At 44.8% G+C, this 25,000-nt stretch overlaps 1 protein-coding gene across 10 annotated transcripts in view; it reads right to left on the reverse strand.

The window, feature by feature from the left end:
* ablim2 (actin binding LIM protein family, member 2) overlaps positions 1-25,000 on the reverse strand; it is a 131,701-nt gene that overhangs the window by 19,221 nt on the left and 87,480 nt on the right. For 3 of the 10 annotated variants that reach the window (XM_063187079.1, XM_063187076.1, XM_063187086.1), the window contains exons 8-18: positions 21,669-21,727; positions 21,124-21,162; positions 19,899-19,973; positions 19,374-19,517; positions 15,920-15,952; positions 15,174-15,291; positions 14,443-14,718; positions 8,247-8,348; positions 6,006-6,059; positions 3,728-3,771; positions 2,966-3,074 (exon numbers count right to left, since the gene is read on the reverse strand). In XM_063187079.1, the coding sequence (XP_063043149.1) occupies positions 2,966-3,074; positions 3,728-3,771; positions 6,006-6,059; positions 8,247-8,348; positions 14,443-14,718; positions 15,174-15,291; positions 15,920-15,952; positions 19,374-19,517; positions 19,899-19,973; positions 21,124-21,162; positions 21,669-21,727 (1,053 nt within the window). The remainder of the gene's footprint in view (positions 1-2,965; positions 3,075-3,727; positions 3,772-6,005; positions 6,060-8,246; positions 8,349-14,442; positions 14,719-15,173; positions 15,292-15,919; positions 15,953-19,373; positions 19,518-19,898; positions 19,974-21,123; positions 21,163-21,668; positions 21,728-25,000) is intronic. The other 7 variants (XM_063187077.1, XM_063187081.1, XM_063187080.1 and 4 more) reach the window with 7 other exon arrangements.

The following is a 25,000-nucleotide window of genomic DNA, read 5'->3' on the forward strand; positions in this document are numbered from 1 at the left end:
ATGATGCTGCAGGGCCAGGATGAGCCTTCATTTAAAACACATGCGCTGCAACTCAACGAGAAGGTGCGAAGGAACCCAGCTGTACAACACAGATATGGGCCATGCTGGAGAACACAGCGACTATTGTCCAATCAACTGTAATATCAGGGCCATATGCGGGTGATACTGGCACTCATTTATCAAACATGTGCATAACAGATAAATTGTGTAACTGTGCGTATGCTGATTTTTATATTTAAAGTCAAGTCAAGTTTATTGTCAATTTCTTTACATGCACTGGTCATACAAAGAATTTGAAATTGCGTTTCTTTCTCTCCCATGCAGACATAGACTAATTTAGGTAAGGACATAGACAGTACTCATACATGGACATAGACAGTATGGACGTAGACATTGCTCATACAGACATTTAAAGTGCAAGACTGGACAACAGAAGACTTGTAGAGAACATGCATTAAGAGGAGGTATTTTGTTGTGCTTTTTCTAAAAGTCCTTTATAGCGTTCTGACATAGTAATAGTAGCATTTGAAGAAAATAAATAATTAAAAAAGGTTTATTAAATACACCAGCAGCAGTATGTGTGTGTGTGTGTGTGTGTTTGTATGTGTTTTGTGTGTGTGTGTGTGTGTGTGTGTGTGTGTGTGTGTGTGTGTGTGTGTGTGTGTGTGTGTGTGTGTGTGTGTGTGTGTGTGTGTGTGTGTGTGTGTGTGTGTGTGTGTTTAGTGCAGGTAGAAAGTGTGGTGTGCGTCTGTGTGTGTGTACCTGTGTATGTGTGTGTGTGTGTGTGTGTGTGTGTATGTGTGTGAGTATGAGTTGTGTGTCAGTGTGTGTATGTTTGGGTTTAGTGCAGAAAGTGCAGTGTGCTTGTGTGTGTGTGTGTGTGTGTGTGTGTGTGTGTGTGTGTGTGTGTGTGTGTGTGTGTGTGTGTGTGTGTGTGTGTGTGTGTGTGTGTGTGTGTGTGTGTGTGTGTGTGTGTGTGTGTGTGTGTGTGTGTGTGTGTGTGTGCATGTGTATGTTTTGAGTTAGTGCAGGTTGAAAGTTCAGTCACAGATGTAGTAGTGCAGGTGGAATGTTCAGTCGCAGATATGGTGGTGGGGATGAGGGGGGGGGAGCGTTGTCAGTGGCCTGGCTGGCTAGAGGCTGACAGTGAAGGGAGAGTGGGTTGAGTGTTCAGTATCTTGATTGCTTGATGCATCGTGCTGCTTGCAAGCCTGGTGGTACGGGAACGGAGGCGCCTGTACCTCTTTCCAGAGGGCAGGAGGCTGAACAGTTTGTGTGCAGGGTGGCTTGTGTCTTTGATGATCATCAGTGCTTTCCGGGTGAGGCGTGCGGTGTAAATGTCCTGCAGGGAGGGGAGTGGTACTCCAATGATCTTCTTCGCTGTGTTCACAACACGCTGGAGTGTCTTCCTGTTTTTCTCCGTGCAGCTTCCTCCCCACACTGTGATGCAGCTGGACACGACGCTCTCTATGGTTCCTCTGTAGAATGTTGTCATGATGGAGGGTGTAGCACTTGCCTTCTTTAGTTTGCGCAAGAAGTAGAGACGCTGATGGGCCTTCTTCGCCAGTGATGTAGTGTTGGTGGTCCAAGAGAGGTCGTCGCTGATGTGCACTCCAAGGAACTTGGTGCTGCTCACTCTCTCCACAGCATCACCGTCGATGGTCAGTGGTGGCAGTTCTTTTTGGACCCTCTGAAAGTGGGTCCAAAAACAACTGCCACCACTGACCATCGACGGTGGTAAAAAGTATGCCATTTGTTAGTTAAGGGGGTGGTGGCTCAGTGCCCCGCTCTGCCTGACCCCATGTGTGTCCTTGAGCAAGATACTTAACCCTAAATTGCTCCTGGTGGCAGGATGGTACCCTGCGTGGCAACCACTGCCACCGGTGTGTGAATGGGTGAATGAGAGGCATACAGTACAATGTAAAGCGCTTTGAGTGCTCGAAGGAGTGGAAAAGCGCTATATAAATGCAATCCATTTACCATTTAGTTATAGAATTACTGAAAGCAGCAAAGACAAGTCACATCAGGTCTGAATCGGCAACCTTTGGGCTACAAGTCTGACGCCCTAACCGCTTACCCATGACTGCCCTATCTTACCCATGACTGCCCAATATAATGGACAAATGAGCAAACGTTTTGGGCTGTTGAGGACTGTTGAGGACAATGACACTATCTCTATTCCTTCAAAGGCACTTCATGCCAGCAATTCCAATCCCCTGAAACTCTACAGATCAATACTGAGCTCATTAAATTGTCTTTTAAAGTTTCTCCCAAACAAATGGAATAAATTAGCAGAGGTAGCAAGATTGGCCCAACATGTGTCAGTGTGGACCAGTTGGGGGGATTTTTCCAGATGGCTATGGCCATTGTGCGTGCAGTCATCATGCTCGAGCTGATGTTGCAGATTATTGCCGTTTCTTGACTTTGTTTGTTATTTTCTTTCTACTTTATTGGTTTATTCCTCATCGCATATTTGTTTTTAATTTGTTTTCATTGGAGGTTTCGGCCATTTTATTGCTGTTTGCTAATGCTGTTATGGTATGCCGCATATAACATTCCCAGACTTTCATTATTTTATTGTTGCAACAGTCCTGGCAGTGTCCTTTTCTCTGAATTCTGGCATTGCAGCAGAAGAACTCAACTTTGTCAGTTTTCAAAAGGAATAATATATTACATGCATGCCAATGGAAAGATTTACAACCGTATGAAACCCAGATTAAAGTGTGGATGACATCATCCCTGTTGGATGGTGTTGAAGGGACATGGGGGGTCTGCAAGCAATCTGATTGGTTACTCATTGGGCTGTGGCTTATCAATGGCCAATTGTTAATCAACTACAACGACCAAGTGTGACATCATTGATTCAATGGCCTAAAAGAGCATGGGGGTGGTCTACAAGCTATCTGATTGGTTTCTTAAGTGTCATGGGGCAGTACCCTATGCCGTTATCTGATTGGTCACTCACTGGGCTGTGAGGTGTCGGTGGGCAGGCTGTGGGTGGATGTCCTGGGGTCCGTGCTGTCTGGGGACACTCCGTCAATCTCATTCTTCAGTATCATCCAGCTGGTCCTGGTCTAGGCACAGTTAGAGAGTATATAGGACAGAAGGTGAGAATGGTTCGGACAGAAACATGCATAAATGGACACAGACAAATGCATACATTGATGGGTGGATGCATAGTTGAGTGACTAAATGAGTGAATAAATCAATGAATAGAGTAACTTTATTGATCCCCAGGAGGAAATTCAAGTGTCACGTAGCTTATGAATAAGTGAATGCATGAATGGCTGGATGGCTTTATGACTGGATGGATGGATGGATGGATGGATGGATGGATGGATGGATGGATGGATGGATGGATGGATGGATGGATGGATGGATGGATGGATGGATGGATGGATGGATGGATGGATGGATGGATGGATGGATGGATGGATGGAAAAACAGACAAGCAGACAAACTAGGATGGGTGGGTGGTGGACGGGCAAATGCATATCTATACAGTAGATTCAGTCATTCACACATCTCTTCATGAATCCATTATTTCTTTCTTTCTTTTTTTCTTTCTTTCTTTCTTTCTTTCTTTCTTTCTTTCTTTCTTTCTTTCTTTCTTTCTTTCATTCATTCATTCATTCATTCATTCATTCATTCATTCATTCATTCATTCATTCATCATTCGTTCATTCATTCACATTCCAAGAGTGGCTCTTGTGTTCAGGGTTGCTACCTTTCGGTCGATTTCGTCTCCGTCCTGCCATGACGTTCTGGATGCTGAAAGACAGTAAAAAAAAGTCAGACCACAGCAGCAGCAGTAGTATGCATGTTCTCCCACCACACTACCTTAACTACAACAATACTACAGCACAGAACACGGTCACTGTAACAAACCAAACAAAAGAGGACACTTGTGCCAACACAAAGTCAAACACCGAACCACCATTACAATGTGAGGGACTGGTGACTGTTAGAGGAGTGAGAGACGAGGTAGGTAAGAGTGTCTAGCACGGCACTCCAACAAGACAAGAGTGAGTGAGGAGAGCATCCTCGGACTGCAAGGGAAGGAACAAAAAACAGCCAGGCAGGGAAGGAGTAGGAAGGGAAGGTTCTGGGAAAACATCAAGCAACCACACCGACAGAAACACAGTTGAACAGGTGGGGAGAGCAAAAGTCTGTGAGTAAAAAAAGTAACATGACAACACACATAACACGTTGCACACATACGCAAAAGTAGACACACCGAGCGATTCACATCCCCATCCCATCACAAGGGGCACAAAAGTGGGGTGGCATACCAGAGTGCACAGACACACACAGAAAGATACTGAGAAAAATGAAAACACAATTCCTGAAACAGAATCCAAATGACATCACCACCACGTGGCATTCCAAAGGTGTTACTGGACACAGATGGGGGCTGTTATGGGTTGCAGAGGGCTGGGATGGACACATTGCTGACATATACCATGGGAGGGAGTGATGGAGGATTGGGGAGGAGGAGGAGAGGAGTGGAGTAGGAGAGGGGAGGAGGAGAGGAGTGGAGGAGGAGGAGGAGAAGAGGAGGGGAAGAGAAGGAGGGGAGGTGAGAAGAATGAGATAAAGGGAAAGAAAAGAAATGCAGGTGCGTTTCCACATCAGGCTTGCAGGGCTCAATACCATGACTAATGATTTATTTATTTGTTTTCATGTTTATTAGCAGAATACAACTTTCTGAGATTGTTACTTCTTCATAGGTGGGAAAAACTATCCATCTCTTGAACCAGTTAAGTCACAGCGTTACAAATTTGCTGTTACCAGAATGGCAATGACCCAGTCGCAGCGCTTTATTAAAGGCCCTGTGTTGTGTCATAATATTGTAGTACGATGGTAGTTCACTTTTCAATGACTATTACAGCGCACCACTGGATGTACGGCCCAACTCGTCAATTTCATATTCTGACCTTTGACCAGACGGCAATTCGGCAAAAAGTGATGTGCGTCTCAAAGGCGCCCCCTTGGGGCAGCATAACTTCACTGAAGGTTAGGGTTAGGGAAAGGTCTAGGTTTAGGCGACGTCAACATACGACGTAGCAGGTATGCCCCCAACGTCAAAAATTGCAGCCTGGTCAACTGTAGACAGAAATTGACAAGATGGTATGAGACTGTGTTGACTTAACTCAAGGGGAGGGGTATAATGAGCTTATTTCCAGAAATCGTGCGGTATCACTTTATATGCATCTGCTATTGTAGATGCATCCTGGAGAAGATGGCATTTAGAAAGTGGACAGCTATTGCTGAAGTGGACAGTAGTGGTGTGCATTGGCACTGTCCTTATGATTCAATTCGATTACGTTTTGGGAGGTAACGATTCCATTCAAATCGATTCAGTCTGAGTCTATAATGCATTGTAATGCATTACATTTCGACTGAAAGCAAGGCAAATTCTTCATCAGTCATGAGGCAATACAAGCAGTCAGATACTGAACAACATTGTATTGGTTGTTGTGTGTATCAGTCTGCAGTTTTGAATTCTGTGAAGGGCTGGATCATTTGTTCCAGAAAGCAATTGACACTTGAAACAAATATGTTACATCGATCATGGCATTTGCCGAATTGATTATTAAATTGTCCTGCCTTGCACTGCGATGCATTGCCGAATCGACTATTGTTGACACCACTAGTGCACAGTGGAGTTGGTCTGGGAATCGGAAAGTTTGAAGACTCAAATCCCATATCATCAATGGCTAATGAGTCCTTGGGCAAGGCACCTTACCTACCATTGCTCCAGTGTAACCAATACCCTGTACCTAAATAACTGTAAGTCACTTTGGATATAGGCATCAGCTACGTGTACTGTAATGCAATGTGAAAGGATCTTTGGCCCTAAAGTCTTGGCCTGGCCTGGGGTGGAAACATGCACTCAATGATGGGCGAGGTGAAAAATCACTGGGTAACACGGCCACAGGCGATACGCATGCAACACAACATGCTGAGGTGGACTGGATACAGAGGAAGAGAGCAGACTGTACCATGCTGTTTGTAGATAGGGGGCTTTCTATAGATATTATCTTTGACCTTATTTTCTAAAGATGGAAGGATAGAGAGAGAGCCAAAGAAGAAAGGTAGAGCAGAGAAGGAGAGAAAGACAGAGAGCCAGCACGAATGAAGCAAAGATGAGAGGAAGAGAGGATAAAGAATACAAGAAGGGAAACAAACAGGAAATATGGAGAAAAGCATGAGTTAGCTGTTAACTTGAGGATGAAAGATTAAAAGCAAGGGAAGAGGGCAGGATTATTCAGACAACTGCAAAAAAAGACAAGTCAATCTTCATCATCATTATCATCTTCATCATTGTCAATAATGAAAATGTCAACCCATCACTTTCGATTGAAGTGACATGACAGTGACATTCACGGCCTTACAGCCAACTAAGAGGAGAGTAAATGAATGTTTTGAGCAATTGATATGACTGAAACATGTCCAGTTTCTGATGAGCCAATACAGTCTCCCATCATCAGACCCTTTCATTCACAGCCAGTAACAAAGTGGGAAGTCACTTAAGTGCAATTTGGTGGCTCTACATCGTAGTGCATGATCATTTTGTAGAACAGAAACAGCAAAATGAACAGAAAGAGGGGAAAGGGGGGTAGCTGCAACTTTCAAGCCAGGGCTTGAAAAAAATGTGCGGTCCATGCAAAAAACGACATGTAGTCAACTTAAAAAACCATTGTGGCAGCAATTATACACTTGAGTGTCACCAAGCACGCCCCCTTCGAATTAAAATCTCCTCACATTATAGCTCCGGAGAAATACTGTAATATAAACATCATCAAGCCACATAACGTGACCCTGGGGGATTGCAGTGATAAACGGCGGGAGACACAGAGGAGGCGAGGGAGCATTGCCTCACTGTCGCTAATGAAGTCAGTGTGTTTGTCGCACAAAGTGGGTTTCATCGAACTGAAATGCTTAGATAGCACTGCCATTCGATCGGCCTCTCTCCGAAAACACATCTTTTTATTTCTTTTCACTTTCTCTCTTTCCCTTTCTTTCTTTCTCTCTCTCTCTCTCTCTCTCTCTCTCTCTCTCTCTCTCTCTCTCTCTCTCTCTCTCTAGCTTTTTCTTTTCTTGAGGAGCGAATGACGCATTTAACACACACACATGTGAGCCATTTTCTCACTGTTTTAAGCGGCTGCCAGCCCCTTGGAAACAACCGACTTCATAAAAAAATCAGGGAGGTTAAAAGAAAATCAATAAATACAATGGGGGTTAGAAAACATATTACATCAATGATAGCCCGGGTCCCCTTTCAACTGGTAACCAAGATGGGGAGGGGAGGGGAGGAGTGAGGTTGGACGTGAGTGTCTGTATTGTTCTCCAAAGACACCCCTATCTTGCCCCCACCCACCCCACACTCAAACACACATCCCCACTAACTCCTCAAGAAAAGGGGGCAGTGTGTCGATGTGTGAGCCCTTGAGAGTGGAGCCACCGAGCTGTGAATGTAGCATTTCAACACCAATTACCCGACACGTCCGTCCGACAGGCCTCACAGCGTCCAGGACGCCTGACCACAGCCCCTGTCATTCACAGTCACAGTGATGGCTGCGGTGAACGTGGGGTGACAAGATATATTTTTTCAAATTGATAAACGACCCATATGTGTTCCAATGTGTAAATGTGGACTGGAGTTGATTGAGTACAGGGTATAAGCATTCACATACAAGTAAGTGGAGATAAAACGTCCAAACATGTATACCAAAAAAGATTGAAAGGTTAAGTCAGATAGCATGCGAGAGATGTGTATGGAAGTGTGTGCGTGTGTGTGTGTGTGTATGTGTACCAAGAGAGAAAGAGAAAGAGAAAGAGAAAGAGAAAGAGAAAGAGAAAGAGAAAGAGAAAGAGAAAGAGAAAGAGAGAAAGTATGAGAAGAAATGGTGCAGCCACAAGAGAAGAGATGATGAAAATTGTGAGTGACAGCAGAGACAGAGCATGAGGAAAGAGAGAGAGAATAAGAACACAGAGATAATGTTGCACTGATCATCACCTAATTTCACGATGACTCATATGACAAGAGAGAGAGCGAGAGAAAGAGAAAGAGAGAGAATAGCGAAGAAATACAGAATGAAAAAATGAGAGAGCAAAGAAAGAGGGCAAGTCATCGGAGACGCTGGAAGTGCCAAAGTCAGGAGAGGGCGCGCCAATGTGGAGTGGAGAGCCACAGCAGAGGTGACGATGACGGTGGCGGTGAATAAGTGCAAAGGGCCTACCTGGGATGTGGAAGTGCCGGGGGGCCGCAACGTACGTAGAGGACGGGGACTTCCCGTCGGAGTAGGTGGACAGACTGGGGGTACTCCGACCACTTTCACTACCTCCAGACGCAAGGGGTGGGGGGTGGGGGGGGGTATGGAACAGGACGGGGACAGAAAAGGGTTGTGGGACGGCACAACATGGAACAGGGTTGGGGTGGGGGGTGAAGGGGAGTTGTTGTACGACAATGACAGCACAAATGGAGGTTTGGGGTGGGAGGGGGAGGGGGGGTAGACACACATGACAGGAAGGAGGAGAGGAGAGGAGAGGAGCAAGAGAGAGGCAAGTTAGACTGCATCACTATCATCCGAAGCATTAACATCTGCAACCTCATGGCCAAGAGTGTTTGAACAGAATAAGTTGATAATCTTTGGTATAATTCCTTTTTTTGCAGGTTGGCTCAGCACAACACGTATGAGAGAGTGTTCTATAGGATCTAACATTTTTGGTGTAGCCGCTGCTAGTTCTGGTCCTTAGACAAGGGTGATGGACAAAATTTCACGCATGATGACGCAAAAGGGATGTCATCACATGTCCATTAAGTCTATGGTGAAAAAATGGACACATATCCCAATACAAAAGGCAAGAAAGTGACTGGCATTTGTGAAATACAGTAAAAAAGCAAAAATATTATTGGCGAGTATCGAACTACAAAAGCAGAAAGCGTCTTTTTGTGTCACAGCTAATGAGATCCAGCTCGACAACCACGCAAACGTTTCTTAACGAGGTGTCAAAGATGAGCTACTCCGATTTATTCATGCTTCATGTTTTTCGCAAACATGTGTCTCGTCGGTTGTAAAAGGATAGCCTGGATGGGATTCAGCCTTGGCTGGATTCGTTTTAGACCCGCGTGTGGGGTTTTCGGTGACACTCTTTTGGTCCGTGCTAGGGGTCTAATGACCAAAAGCTGTGGGTCCCTGTTCACAAAAACAGACCGGGCCATGAAATCACTGGCACCTTACGGAGCCAGCGGCTTGTAACTCTTTACACAAAGGGTCTTGTTAAAGGGAGAGAGAGGGAGAGAGAGAGAGAGAGAGAGAGAGAGAGAGAGAGAGAGAGAGAGAGAGAGAAGGTGAGAAGAGGGGTGAAAGGCAAGCCGAAAGAGAATATAGAGAGACTGATAGATAGATAGATAGATAGATAGATAGATAGATAGATAGATAGATAGAGAAAGGCAAGCCGAAAGAGAATATAGAGAGAGATGGACAGAGAGAGATAGAGAGATAGATAGATAGATAGAGAGAGAGAGAGAGAGAGAGAGAGAGAGAGAGAGAGAGAGAGAGAGAGAGAGAGAGAGAGAGAGGCTGAAAGAGGATATAGAGAGAATGACAGAGAGGTAGAGGGAGAGAGATAGAGAGAAAGAGCGAGAGGACAAGGAGGGGAAGATGTTAAAACAGAGGTCATTAGTGAGGTGAAAGTCCTTCTTCCTCGTCCCTTTGTGTGAGGAACAAAATGCTGAGCAAAGCAGTAGTTAAGATCAAGTCATTACCCACAAAAAAACACCCACACTCTGACACACACACATACACATGCACAGTGCATGCACACAAAACCACAAGAGACCAGATGGGCCAAAGACATACTTTACTTCCACTCTCTGATTATCTTTCTCTTTCTCCTACGTACACACTTACACACATAACGACAACGTAACATGCACACACACACGAACAGAAACACATAGACACAGACACAGACACAGACACAGACACAGACACAGACACACACAGACAGACAGCGACAGACACACAGACACAGACACACACAGACAGACAGAGACAGACACACAGACACAGACACAGAGACAGACACAGACACAGACACACACACAGAGACAGACAAAGACACACACACACACACACACACACACACACACACACACACACACACACACACACACACACACACACACACACACACACACACACACACACACACACAGTGCAGTTAGTGCAAGCCTCAGATTATCACGAGAGGAAGGCTGGGAGGAGCTGAAGCTGGGCTGCTGGTATCCGACCGAAAAAAAAAGAAAAAATCAAACCCACCTCCTCAACCTCAACCTCCTTTCCAAAGCCCACCTTCTCCGCCCTAAACCTCCACAAACCTCCATGACAGATCCCCATATCCCTCCTCCTCCCCCCCCACACCTCCCTGAACTTTGAGCTCACACAAATCATGGTTGGGGTGGGCCTCGATCAAGTTGTGTCTGCGGGAGGGGGTGAGAGGAAGGGAGACAGACTGAGGTTACTACAGCAAGAGGAGAAGAAGGAGGGAAGGCTGAAGGCCCGGCTGTCAGATACTTCCACCTCCTCCACCCTCCGGCTCCCCCCACTGGTGCCATCACCCACGAGGCAGCCAGCTAGCCCCGGGGTGCATTTCTCGAAACCATAGTTGCTAACAATGTTAGCTACTTTGTTAATTGCAATGTAATTTCCCATTGGCAACTACCGAAGTTGCTAACTGGCTAACAACTACGCTTTCGAGAAACGCACCGCAGATTTGCCACATTGCACTGAGAGATGATCATCTCCATCTGTCACTACGTAAAGCATGGTGGGAGGAGGCCGATGACTGACAAACTCAGCAGGATGTTATATGCTGCTCGTAAATATTCCTTAGGCACTGGGCTGATGGTTTTGCTCCTCCCGGGAGTACTGACTGAGGGTTTTGCACTGCTTCATTTTCTCTCTCCCCTAGCAGTTTCAGTTACTCCAATTGGTAATACAGGATATGGGTGCTCAATGTCAATTTTCAATCTCTATTTTTGTCGTTCACTGTTTTTCTTGGTCACTGTTTTTCTATGCCTGAAGAAGATCTATAATCGAAACATTGCTCCAAATACATTAAGTCTTTTGCAAGCAGTGTTCAGATCCTCTCCCGCTCCTATACATGACAGTTTTTTGATTTGGCACCTGCTGATGCTTTTCTGCCGGATGTGCGCGCTTTCCACTACACTCTATTCTCTCCTTCTATCACATTTTTGATCTCCTCAGTCACTTTTTTCTTTTTTTTAAACGCTTCCCACATCCAATCTTTGAGGATGTCATTGTTGGCTACTAGGCCATGATGGCAATTTAAGTGGTGTTGTGTTAACACAAGTGGAGTCTGCAGCACAGTCGCCGTAATCATCACCTCGGCTTTGGAATCGTCTTATTTCTTGTTTCCACTGGCGTTGAGTGCAAATAGGACAACAACTACCCTCAGCGATAATCAGTTAAGTAAACTCATACGCAATGGAGAGTGCAATCTACAGGCTAATTGAATGTGAGGAGAAGGGAAAAAACAACACAGAAAAACACATTTTCATGGTGCATTGGGATTTGGTGAAGCGTGGTTAGGAGCAAGACCCAAACGAATGGGCGGCAGGGTCCTGGCAGCTCCTGCAACACCTAATTATGACTTCATTACGCCGTTTTGACTGCCGACGAAGAGCGCTCTATTTCCCATCTGTTCAAATTGGTGTTTGCGGAGATTAAAATGGGAATCTCAAGACTGATCGCCCTGCTAATGCTAATCCCTCTCGTCACTTGTTTGCACTTCGCATTTACTTTTTCAACGTTCCATTTTGCCTTCTTACCTAACCTAATATTTTAGCTCTACAATGGGTTCTTCCCCCCGCCCCCCTCTCTCTTTCTCTTTTTCTATCTTAATAGTGTACCATTCCCATGTGAGAGGCTGAACATTATCAGTGCAATACTAATGTGCATTTCTCTGATAATAACAACTCTGGTTGACGAGAGACTCACTAACACATGAGCCTTTGCAGGCCAATAACCTGAGACCTTGGTGTGTGTGTGTGTGTGTGTGTGTGTGTGTGTGTGTGTGTGTGTGTGTGTGTGTGTGTGTGTGTGTGTGTGTGTGTGTGTGTGTGTGTGTGTGTGTGTGTGTGTGTGTGTGTGTGTGTGTGTGTGTGTGTGTGTGTGTGTGTGTGTGCGTGTGTGCTGTGCATGCGCGTGCGCATGTGTGTTGCGCGTCTTGGTGTGTGTGCGTGTGCGTGTGTGCGTGTGCCTGTGGATAAGACCCCAGTAAATCTCCCTGCGAGTGGAGCAGGAGCCATGTGTGGATGGATATCACTGTCTGTCCCTGTGGTTTGGCTGACAGAGCTGCTGTGGCTTTGCCCCGATCTCTCGGCTGAGCAATGGATTTTTCTGACTCCTTGTTATTCGGCGGGTAGACAACTTATTCAAGGGAGCCATTTTCTCCCCCTCTAGTCTACAGTAACTGTCCGCAGATAAACAGTGGTGGAGAAAGGAGGGCCTGTCAAGAGTCTGCATGGCCAGACCATAATCCTGGCTGGAAAACCACTCCTTGACATGACCCAGGAGCTGTAATTCATCAGGTCGTGCAAAAACAATGAAGCACATCCAGAAACAATATCCAAGACGACACCAGAATAAAATAACATCCAGAAGAGAAAGCACCAGGGGCAAGACAAAGTATGGTTTCATTCCGGTTAACACGACCAATGAATTTTAAACAACCAGACAACACATAGCACTGACAGGATACTGACAAGTGTTAATGGTCACTCTTTTGTGATTTACAAGTGAGCTGACTCTCATCCATCTCAATGAAAAGGTACAAGCCGATATTTACCATGCAAAAAATAATAAGTTATTAACAAATGATATGTCAAGTTTCCAGACAGAGACCAAGGAAGACATGTTAAAAAGGAAAAAAAATGCCAAGGTCCGAATATGGAGCCCTGATGCACACCAATTACAAAAAAACAGGACTAGGACACTGATCAGGACACTGATCAGAGGGGGCACAAGGGAAGGAGGAGTGACACCAGACATTGAGAGGAGGTGGTGGTGGAGGTGGTGGTGGTGGTGGTGGTGCAGGTGGGGGATGACAAAGTACAGTAAGGGACCCGTGTGGGATCCCTTTCAGGAAAATTTACCGTTGGGTGGTAAATTGAGATGCAAGGATGTCCTAGGCTTGATTTCAAGCACTGGATCCTGCGTATGTCCTAGGAAGGAGGGGAGTAAGGAATGAAGAACAAGGAGGAATTTTCACATCCAGGCAGGAGAAGAGGAAGGGAAAGGAGTACTAAGATAACCCATTGATCATCCAACAGTAGAATGTTGACATAAAAGTTGCAATCGCCTGAAATCAGATTGTTACAACTTTAACATGCATGGCATTAGGATGAATATAGGAGCTTCACTGTATTGAATAATTCTATCTGTGGATGCAACTACTTGAGAGTTGGAATGGTGTTTGACCCCTTTGTGCAGGCCCTCTACTGTCACCAAAATGGTAATGACCAAGCCTTAATCGGCAACTTGACTCTCTGCATTGTCATAGCAATGTTGTTATGAATGAGTGTTTTCAGCAAAGAGTGAATAGGTCCATCGAAAGGCCCATCTGCAGTTAGAGGCACCAGACCAATTGGCACAATATTAATTAAAGCTTACATCCAAAGTCAAAAACGTTGCTTTTTCCATACACACATATACGTTTTTTTTCCTGATTTGCTTTGTCAAGAAGAGTGGTCTATCACTGGTGAAAGACATAGCACAACCACAAACATTCCTCTACCGAGTGCCATTAGTTGTGTTGAAGTACATGCTATTTCGTCAATGCATTGGAGAACTCTGGATTCCACAGCACACGGCACCACAAGCAGCACAAACCAACCTGGGCCCTGCCCCAATATTGACAGCTCTTGTCTACAGCTCCAGTTAGCACTGCCAGACTGAACATAGTGCATATTTTTGAAGTGTCCACAGAGCTCATCATGAAGGTTCACAAGGTCTGTGAACTTACTGGCTCCCTGGCTACGTCCACAAAAAGTTAACTTCTTCAAATCCAAAGTACACTGTATAGCACTGGTGTAATCTACTTTTTTATGGTGGGTATACTATATATTTGAGCATTTTTTGAAGTGGGTATACTGTATATATTTGTGCTATTCAAAACAATGGATAAATCAATTTTAAGTGGGTATACTGAAATCCCTGAAATTTAGAAGTGGGTATACTCTGTATACCCACGTTCTACGTAGACTTCACCACTGCTGTATAGGGTATATGGAACATTGTTTTGTTCCCTACAGAGTGTGCTTTAAAGTGAACAAGTCAACATTTTCAGTTTGGGTTCCTGGGTTGTATTGGGACAGGGCCCAGTCCTGTGGCTTATCAGGCCTGGTACCTCTGAAGTAAGGGATGTAGTTGTGTTGCTGCAGCATTGCCAGGGTGGTGGGATTAAGTGGGAGCGTGGTACCACTACCACCACCTCCACCGCCACCAGTAGTAAGACTCCCAAAGTGGCCCCCTTGCCTGGCCTGCCCAGAGTAGTACAGGGGCAGGAAGGAGGGGTCCCTGGCACCAGTGGGGCTGGTGGGGGTGTGCCTGCCCGCTCCGTAGTAGGGCAGAGAACTGGAGTTTCCGTGATGGGCGCTGTAGTGAGGAGCACCCCTGTAATGTTCTGGCATGGAATGTCCCAATTTAACAAGGAGGAAGGAGGGGGGAAGGACAATGCAACTTAGGTAACTACATGTACATGTAGCTATGTAATCATGTGGTCTACAAATAAATGTGCATGTTCATAGCCATTAAAACATGGACATTTATAAAGTATATGAACTGCCACAGATGTGATTGATTTGGAAAACATTTAAAGATGTTTTAAATAGAACCTGAATTTGAAGATGGTTACAAAGATGAAAATCCACACATTTACAAAGGAGGGAAAGAGGGAAAATGACATTAGCATTTATCTACTTTGTAGCATTTCTATCGCAATACATTTCATAGTGTTAATTCAACACCTAACACGTTTAATAAACGTACCCTATAAGTGTTGCATTATTAACACTGCAAAATGTACTGGGTTTACGTGAGACAACGTGGTGGTGACGTAGCACCAAGATGGCTGCCTACCTGCTCTGCTATAGTTCTGTGGTGAACGGGAGGGGGTGTAGCGTCCGTAACCCCCCAGCGAGCTGTTGGAGCTGGGGCTGGAGGGCCTCCTCTGTCGGGGCGATTTCTCTCCTTCTCCCTGGTCGACCAGAGGGTGAAGAACACACAGAGTAAAAAAAAATCTATGTTAATTCAACACTTAAGACAGCTAAACCTTCACACTCTTCTATATGAATAAGCACCGCAACATTTACTGTGCAGTGACTGCTGTTACCAATCAACAGCTCATATTCAATGTCAACACATAGCTCCAGAGGTCTGCCCCCGGATACCACACAGTCACAGAGCGACACAAAAACTATTTGTTAACACATTTCACCAACAGTAACACAGGAAGGAACTGGTCAAAGCTGGGCTGACCTCTGAGCGAAAACATGCCAGTTTCACACACATACACACAGACACACCAAAACACACCACAGCCAGACGACAACACAACAAAAAAACACGTCTGGACCACTACACAATGTTTAAGAAACATTAGCATCACTCCACGACATCTGTTGACACACAAAACACTGCAGGAAATGTTTCTGGAACATTCCTGCAACCCAGCCAGCCACAGTGACTGTGTTGCCACAATACATGGAGGTTGAAGAATATGTAGACATACTGTATCTTCATATTACATACTGTATACTTTACATCCAGCGCAATGTTCCTATATCTGTTTCAAAACAAAAGCCCACCACCCGTGGACTGTTTACCTCTGTTGGAGTAGGGGATAGCAACTGGGGTGACTGCAAACGAGAGGGAAGAGAGCAGATGAGTGAGTGATGAGGAAGATGAGGATCCCATGCTAGGTGGGATACTGTACACATGAATGCTGATGTTACAGGCTAACAATGAATGAACAGAACAATGGTAGCAAGGATGGCTGTGAGTAAGTACTGCGTAGCACATGATGATGAACAGTGTAGAAAAATAAAGCATAGAACCAACCAGTGGCGTAGGCAGAAAATGTAAATACTGTGGGCCTTTGGTAATTTAGTGCGGACCCCTTTTTTCACTAGGCCTAAATAACAGGACGAAGTTCATTTTAATCCCTGGCACCGAATATCAGGTCCCTATACGATGCTGTGGAGCTTTGCGGAGGCCTGGAGCTTTGTCTAATTGACTCCTTCATACGTACAGTATATATACAGTGTGCTATGGATGCTTGCGTTAATTGAGGCACTGTGCAAAACAGCAAAACAACAAAACGTTTTACCATTGACCTCTGCAGTTTCAAGTGCGTGTGTGTGTGTGAGTGAGTGAGAGAGCGAGAGAGAGTGCAGTGCACGCGAGGGAGAAAGAGTCTTGCAACCATCGGACAAATTCGGCAAGTTATTCACGGTTTTGTAGCTGGATTTCAACAGGCGTTGACCGTGTTGGCATACTGAAAACTGTTCCTCATCGGACGACAGAACTTTAACATAGAGGCTTAGCCTAATTGCAAGAGGCAGACCTATGGACAGAACGATGAGAAATGTTTGGTATGACAACACCATATTTAGGCTACGCATTGGACACTAGCCGTGATACCAAAGTTGCTGATATATGCCACCACAGAACTACCTAGGATAATAGCCAATATAAATCCAACATCCTACACATTAAAAGCACAACTGTTGCTCATACAAAAGGGGATGCTAGTCAAACATCAATCACCACGGTGGGTGAAGGCTGTTCCACACACACACATGAGCCCACTATCCCTAGATTAGACTGCTTCACCAAAAGAAAATAGCCCAAATGATTCACACTTCGTGGTCAAATATTCCCTTAATTGCCCTGCACCACTCTGATCGTTTTTCTATAGCCAATGTTAGCTTGTGTTTTTTTCCATTCTTGGTAGTTTGAAATGAATATCTCCTAACTTGTGCGTGGTGGTAGCCTACATCCATAGTCTATTCCTTAGTATTCCATCGGGTAAAGCCATCCATTAATTGCCATTCTTAGCAAAGAACTGTTGAATGCTTCACTAACTTCTGTGACAGCCGCAACAGCATTTCTGTAAAAGATAGCACTGGCTAGCAAAAACCCGCTGCAAGTTCTAGCGATTGTTTACAGTTATGAATGTGCGTTGCTGCTGGCCAATCAAAATTAAGCTAATAAAATAATTATATCGGGCGTGACCAAAAAAGTTCTAAGACAGCATTGAGCAGGATGTTGACCATATTGTGGCTGTTTTATTTAGTTCCTTGCATTTTTCTGTGTCTTTCACTTATTATTATTAATATTATGACTATATATATTTTTTTTTTACTTGATGCTGGACACTTCTGATAGTGTGGGCCAGCTGTCAATCATAGTGGCACTGGTCCACACTGGCCCTTATGTCCCTACGCCACTGGAACCAACGTCATAAAAATGAAGGCAACAGGCTGTGTGGATCTTTTTTATGTTAGTTTAGCTTGCGCAAATTTCAAGGCAGTATAAAAAGTTATATCAATCTATAAACATCCAAGCAGCCTGTTACCTTGTTTTTTGTAGTTTGTTGTTTACTTTGTTGTTTTACAGTGCATGAGACTAGAAGGCTTGAATGTAAATGACATTGTGAAGGGATTTTTGTGATGAAATGCAAGGAATCAGGAGGATTTAGGGCGTATTCACACCTACCAGGTTTGGTCCGGACCAAAGGACCAAACGGACCAGGTTCGGACCTTTTGGGATGGTCTGAATACAAACCAGCGAATCCTGGTCCGGACCAAACAAGCGGACCGAGACCGAGCTGAAAGGTCGGACTCGGTCCGGATCAAACGAACCCTGGTGCGGACCTTTTGGAGGTGTGAAAGCAGACCGGACCTAATCCCAGACTTTTTGCTTTTTTTGTACCTCGGGAGCTTCCGTCGTTTTTCGAGATTAATGGGAAACAGAGTGTAAACAAAGCGACTCCACAACTTGTCATGTCCATGTCTTTGGTGTAGATTCGACAGAGTGGTTTGTTTGCAACAATATTAATATTAATAAAATAATAGCCTAAACTGTCGCAATCGTGGGCGTAGGCTACATTATTGTAGGCTATACGGTCATTCATATTTTCAATGAGGATGCTTGTCAGTGGAGCACAGGAAAGGAAAAAGAGACTGTTAATTTACCTATCACAGCATTTTAAATGTTGATTGGGGCAAATCCGAAAAGCATCTACTGAAGAAACGGAAGAAAACACTGTAGTCCGCACAGTATGGATTCTGATAATGATAGCAATAATTACGACGTTGGCACTTATCCCCCTGGCTTGCTAGCTGTGCGTTGGATGTAGGCTAGTGGAATAGCCTAGGCTACTTGAAGAAGTTGTGATGAAGACAATGAAGGTAATTCATTAATTTACCCGCTGTGGTGGCATGTTGGCAAGTTTGTATGATCCAAACGCTATGCCCGTGCTCATCATGTTACTTTTTCCTTGATGGAGTGCGTGAAATATTGCTGCAAATGGTAGCCAATATTCCAATACAAACGTATCCAAATGACAGTGGGGCGCACTGTTTATTTTCGAGAAGAAAGAATGGCGTGGTGCGTGGAATAAGCTCGCCAATGTTTCACATTGAGCCTGTTTTGCGTTGTTCCCAGACATCCCAAGTGTATAACACTGATTGCAGGGAGGTGGTTATCCTAATATTGATGACTAAACCAGCCAGCAATCTCGCCCGCACGCTATATGACATTATAAGAAAGAAAGAAACAGGGATAAAATGTGGCTATCCCAACTCGCGGGATCAATCAATTGGCTTTCAGGAAGACTCCCTTCATGAGCTTCAGATAGTCTGCGCTATATTTCGTGTGAGCGCTATGCCATACATGCCGTGAACGTTTATTTTACATGCCGCTGAACTCTTTGGATGCTTGTAGGCCTATTTGGACATAGCCTTAACTTGTTGCGCGTGTCGTTTCTGACCAATAGCTGAACGACCTCAGGGCGCGTGGCTTTCTTGTCGATTTTGGTCCGCTTACTGAAATGTACACAGTCTGAAAGCCAACCGCACCAATTTTTTTTAAATTAGGTTCGGACCAAACAAAGTGAACTATCGGACTTTCCTGGTCTGAATACGCCCTTAGAAGTCAGAAATAGTGACGGAGACCAAAAGTGCATTCTTGCATAGAAAATAATTGCTGAATTCAAGTTGAAGGTTTGCTCCAAGCACGTGATGGACACTATAATGTGTGTGTGTCTGTGCTGACCTCTCCATAGACCCTCTCGTCAGTGGGGTAGCTGATGTAGGGCGAGTAGGACAGCATGTCGGGCCGGTCGATGTTGTAGATCGCTTTTGTTTTGGGAAGAGCGGCAAGGTCCTTGTAGTCCAGAAGCTCTTCTCCAAGCTTTGCCTGCAGGACGGAAATCAGAAAGAAAACATGGAGAGACAGGCAGGCAAGAAGGGTGACAAGTGTCTACATTGGTCTGAATTCCATCCTGAAATCCACGTCATATGAAACAAAGATTGCACAGTCAGATGTAGAAAGTAAGCCAGTCAAATAGACAAACAGACAGACAGATAGACAGAAAGACATAAATAATCTACATAGATGTTATGCTACACAATACTGTCCCCTTCTGGCCAAAGCACACACTGCAATCCAGATCCATACATACAAAAAGTGATACCGGCTACAGCCTGATAGGTAATGGAAGAGTTTGGTATTGTCAGTTCACGTGAGCTGTTCCAACGTAACTGTTCCAGGTTAGCCAGCAGTACAGGAGCGACTTACATAGATGACTCGACTTGGGGAGCCTGACGATGAGGCAGGTGCTGAGGTGATGCTTTCAGAGGAGGTCCTGGTAACCTGGATAACAAAACAGGAAGGGGGTATTTAGTGCAGCTGATCAGACAAATAAGATAAGAGGAAAAGAGGAAAAGAAAGAGAGATGAAGAGGAGCAAGAGTGTTTGTGTGTGTAAAGTGGGAGCGTGCATGTGCACACTTTACAAGTCAGTACTAGGCTACATGTCACTACTGTTATAATGCATTAATTAAGGATGTCTGATGGTTATCATGTAGCTGTGCAAACCAGCTTTGGCAACACTGTATCTACACAATCATGTTAACAAAGCAAATTTCGAAGTGAGTGCGTGTGTAAGAGAGCGACAAAGAGAGAGAGAGAGGTAGAGGGAGGCTGTTTTCACTTGGTGATTGCCTGCCACGGCCACACTTTTATGGAAAAAACACAAAGTTGGCCCATTAGTAAGAAAAGCACTGCAACGTTGGGCTGGCCAACCAACAGTAGTCGTCACACTTCCAAGCAAAACTACCAATCCCACACAGCGTCAATGAGGCGTGAGTCAGCTCATCACAGATTGGGATTTTCTGCCTGATCATGGGATCAGGCTAACACAGACCGCAGCATTTTTGTTTGTTTGTTTATTTTTTTTCATTTAGAGGATCCTGTGTGGCTTCTGCTCAGCTCAAAACACGCTGAGATAAGAGATGGACATTCCGGGTTTAGAAAAGTAAAAAGTCCTACCATATATTGGCTCTAGCCACAGTTGACTTGGGCAGCCATTCGTAATTAGCACAACTTTTTTCCGACATGTCGCTAAGCTAATTTGTCATTTCATCTGTTGAGACACAGGCCACTTCCCAATGTCAAGTGTATGAGCCTTGGAAGTGTGTGAGCCTACTTAGTCACGGCCAGTGATTGGATACTCCGCAGAGTTCACCAAAGAGTATCCAATCACTTGGCGTGATTATGAAGGCTTATACACTTGGAAGGGAGTACACTAGACTTTGACAAATGGCCACAGTCAAAAGACATAATGTCTGGCAGGACGGTTACTTTCTAAAGCTGGTATGTGCAACTCTGGTTGAGGTAGATGAGATATCATGCACAGCAAGTCTTGGGGGAGGAAAGTCGGGTGGGAGTTGGTTGATGTTGATTGGCAGGTGCTTGGGGAAGGGGTTGGGGTGGGGTGGGGTGGGGGGCTGCATGTCACAAACCTGTATGGGGAGGTCATTGAGCTGTATCCGGACCTGCTTCTGGGAGGAAGAAGTGAATTACTATAATGGGGGACGGACGGCCTTGGGTTTTTTGGGTAGGGGGGTCACAGCACAACTTGTGGTACTACACTACCCGCAGTGATGGGTAAACTTGGGTTCAAAAGCTATACAATCCAGCACAGCATCTTTGTTTTAGGCATTTACGAAACCAACTGATTCACATGAATACAGCTGCTTAACCAGGTTGAGACAGTAGCATTACACCACCTGTGCATTAAGTGCCCAGCTTGAACCAACTATTTTGGAATATAGTGACTGGACTAAAGTTTTCTGACTCCAGGTTATCTACCACTGCGCCCAAGGGATCTTGTCTAGTGTAAACCAGTTGATTTAATGGTCCTGGTTTTACATCCATGTCTACAATGGTTTAGTGTTGAGATCGGGCAGAGTGACTCCATTTCAATTTAGGATTCCATAGGATTCAATGTATGTTTACTCCCATGTTTATTGTTTTAAAAGTCAGTGTTTGTGCTGCGCTGCCATACCTTGCTCTTCTCCTCAATCCGGGCAGCCTGTCTGCAAGGGGGGTGCCAGATATTTGAGCCTGGGAGGGAAAGAAAGAAATAAAGAAAGAAAGAAAGAAAGAAAGAAAGAAAGAAAGAAAGAAAGAAAGAAAGAAAGAAAGAAAGAAAGAAAGAAAGAAAGAAAGAAAGAGGAGAGAGAGAGAGAGAATAGTATAGAATAGAATAGAATAGAATAGAATAGAATAGAATAGAATAGTATAGAATAGAATAGAATAGAATAGAATAGAATAGAATAAAAAAAAACAGAAGAAAGACAGTTAAACTAGACCACTTCTCAGTTTCCGATCATGATTTAGGGATATGTACCAAAACAAAACAAAATAATCACTTTGAGTATTACAGGACAATGAATCAGCAGATGACTCTTTATTACAGAGTGTATAAAAGCCAAAAGTGCAGTGTACTAATAATGACTTATTTCCACTCAGATGGGCCCGGCCACCGGAGTGAGTCAGCACGCACATTTCATAGCATTCTCTGACTCATTTCCACAGTGTGTGTGTGTGTGTGTGTGTGTGTGTGTGTGTGTGTGTGTGTGTGTGTGTGTGTGTGTGTGTGTGTGTGTGTGTGTGTGTGTGTGTGTGTGTGTGTGTGTGTGTGTGTGTGTGTGTGTGTGTGTGTGTGTGTGCGTGTGTCAATACGTGTTTACTTAAATCTGTGTGTGTGTTTGTGCATGTGCTGTGAGTGAGTGGGTGTCCAAAAACCTGTCTGTGTGTGTGTGTGTGTGTGTGTGAGTGTATGCCTGCGTTCGTACAGTAATAACTGCTCCAGACTCTGCAGTCTCTCTCGGCGGGCCATAAATTGCGGGCGAATATGAGGTGCAGAGCAATGAGTGGCCACGTTAAATCAAGAGGAGAGAGAGAGAGAGAGAGAGAGAGAGAGAGAGAGAGAGAGAGAGGCACACACACAGACAAAGAGACAGAGAGAGACACAAAGACAGACACAGAGACACAAAAACAGAAAGCGCGAGGGAGAGATAGAGGAGGGGGTACCTAAAGCCGACTTAATTTTATGCATCCCTGCTCCGTCGGCATCAAATGAACAGGGAGTGTCCAGCTGTCTTACTGAATCTCTGCATGCCCCCTGACTGTACAATAGCAGGGCCTCTGTCTGCATTCATGCCCCTTAGACAGGTCTTTGCAGCAGACCCCTCACTAACTCACTCACCAGCCATTTCTCATGCCCTAATTACTGACCCAGGGAAAGACTGTGCAAAAAGTAGCTGAATTTGAATGCGTATGGATACATAGATGGCTGGATGGCTGGATGAAGGATTTATGGATATTTCTTTTACCCAATGCAGACCTCTATTTATTTGTGTACTGTATGTGTCTAAGAAAGAAATTCATTATGTTCTATGTACTGTAATAACTGCTTTGGCAGTAGGAATGTCTAAATACTTGTCATGTTTGAATTGAATTGAGTAGATAGAGATGTATATAGTATATGCCTGAGCAATAAAATCAGTGTTGAATGAGGGACCTATTGCAATGTCAGATGTGGTGCGTGTGAGGGCCACAATTTTTTGAGCAGATGTTTTTGTCAGCCTGCTTGTGAGTTGATGAATGGACTCAGAGACATGTGTCATTTTGGACATTTCAGTAGGTGTGGGTGAATCATACCGGTGTGCAGTGACCACCGCAAATTGAGAATGAATTGGATTGAGGCGAGCTGACCACACAAGCTTCTCTGTTGACGAATGTGGGCCGTCGCTGTGTTCAATACCACCATGGCTAAGCCCAGCGCAGTAACGCATTTAGCAGTTAGCGCAACTGAGTTACGGCACACGTCAGGCCTCCTTCGCTCTCTTTAATCATTCCGATACATCATCAGCCCCGTGACGTAACGCAATCCAAACAAAGCAGCAATGACTTTGCCAGGGGGAGAACCTCTCCTTCAGAGCAGACGCGAGGCTCAGAGTCAGTAAAGCCAGCCATCGTTTCCAGTTTTTAACTGATCGCTTGCCACGGCTTCGCTCCAAATCCCAAAGCCCATTAAAAGGCACCAGGAGCTCGGCGGATCTCAACTCGGCCGGTCGCCTTTTTGCAGCGCAACTGCTGTGCATACAGATATTAAGTCGAAACGTAGCCTATTACAGCGTCGCTTTCTCAAACACTTCATTCCGCCTGTCAGGTCAAACCTAGAGACTAGTTACTGGAAGTGTAAATCTCTGCTGACATAACGTCTCTGTGAAATGAATGCCAAAGACAAATTTATGTCTATTATTGCTTTTTTGGCAAGCGCCCGTGTAATAAGTGGGGTAATGTTCCACGAGAATGACCGCCTCACAGAACATTATCCCTTACTTATTATAATATATATTATTATTAGGTCATACGGCAGGGACAATTATGTGGGTTTAGATGGATGAAGGACTGAATTACTTTCTCTCTCTCACTCTCTCACTCTCTCTCTCTCTCTCTCTCTCTCTCTCTTTCTCTCTCTCTCAATTCAATTCAATTCAATTCAATTCATAGAAGCTTTATTAGCATGCCAAAAAATAGTTTGTATTGCCAAAGCATCTCTCTTTCTCTCTCTCTCTCTCTCTCTCTCTCTCTCTCTCTCTCTCTCTCTCTCCCTCCCTCTCCTCCTCCCTCTCTCTGTATGCAGGGCCGCTGACAACTTTATTTGGGCCAAGGACAAAGCCAAAGGGTCCCCTACACAATATGTAAACTCAATTCTGGTCCCCCTATCTCCCTGGGCCTGAGACAACATACCCCTTTATCCCCCCCCCCGTCAGCGGGCCTCTCTGTATGTGTGTGTGTGTGTGTGACGATTCTTGTCCCCTGATGTCATACAACAGCTGCATTTTACGAATTTTATTCAAATTAATTTTACTAGCACTAGGTGTCGCTGTCCTCTCACAACTCTGGTGATGCAGCAGTTTGCATGAGGTGTTAGTGTAATAGTGAGTTATGAGAGGGTGACAGTATGACACACACATGCTGACAGTTTGGAAGGTGGGTCATCAGCATATCTATGACCAGGTCACTGGATCAAATGTTGGTTTCCACTTATGAGCTTAACCCAAGCCAAATCGACTGCTCCTGTTGTTTTGACCTACTTGATCAGATCAATACAAGTGGAAAATGGCTGTATTACAATCGAAGTTGACCAAACTGATCTCCTTCAGTTTGGTCGTGTGTGTGTGTGTGTGTGTGTGTGTGTGTGTGTGTGTGTGTGTGTGTGTGTGTGTGTGTGTGTGTGTGTGTGTGTGTGTGTGTGTGTGTGTGTGTGTGCGTGCGCGCGTGCGTGCGTGCGCCTGTGTGTGTGTACACATGCGTGTGTGTGCG

This window comes from Engraulis encrasicolus, chromosome 21, assembly GCF_034702125.1.
Source record: "Engraulis encrasicolus isolate BLACKSEA-1 chromosome 21, IST_EnEncr_1.0, whole genome shotgun sequence".
NCBI classification, from domain to species: Eukaryota; Metazoa; Chordata; class Actinopteri; order Clupeiformes; family Engraulidae; genus Engraulis; species Engraulis encrasicolus.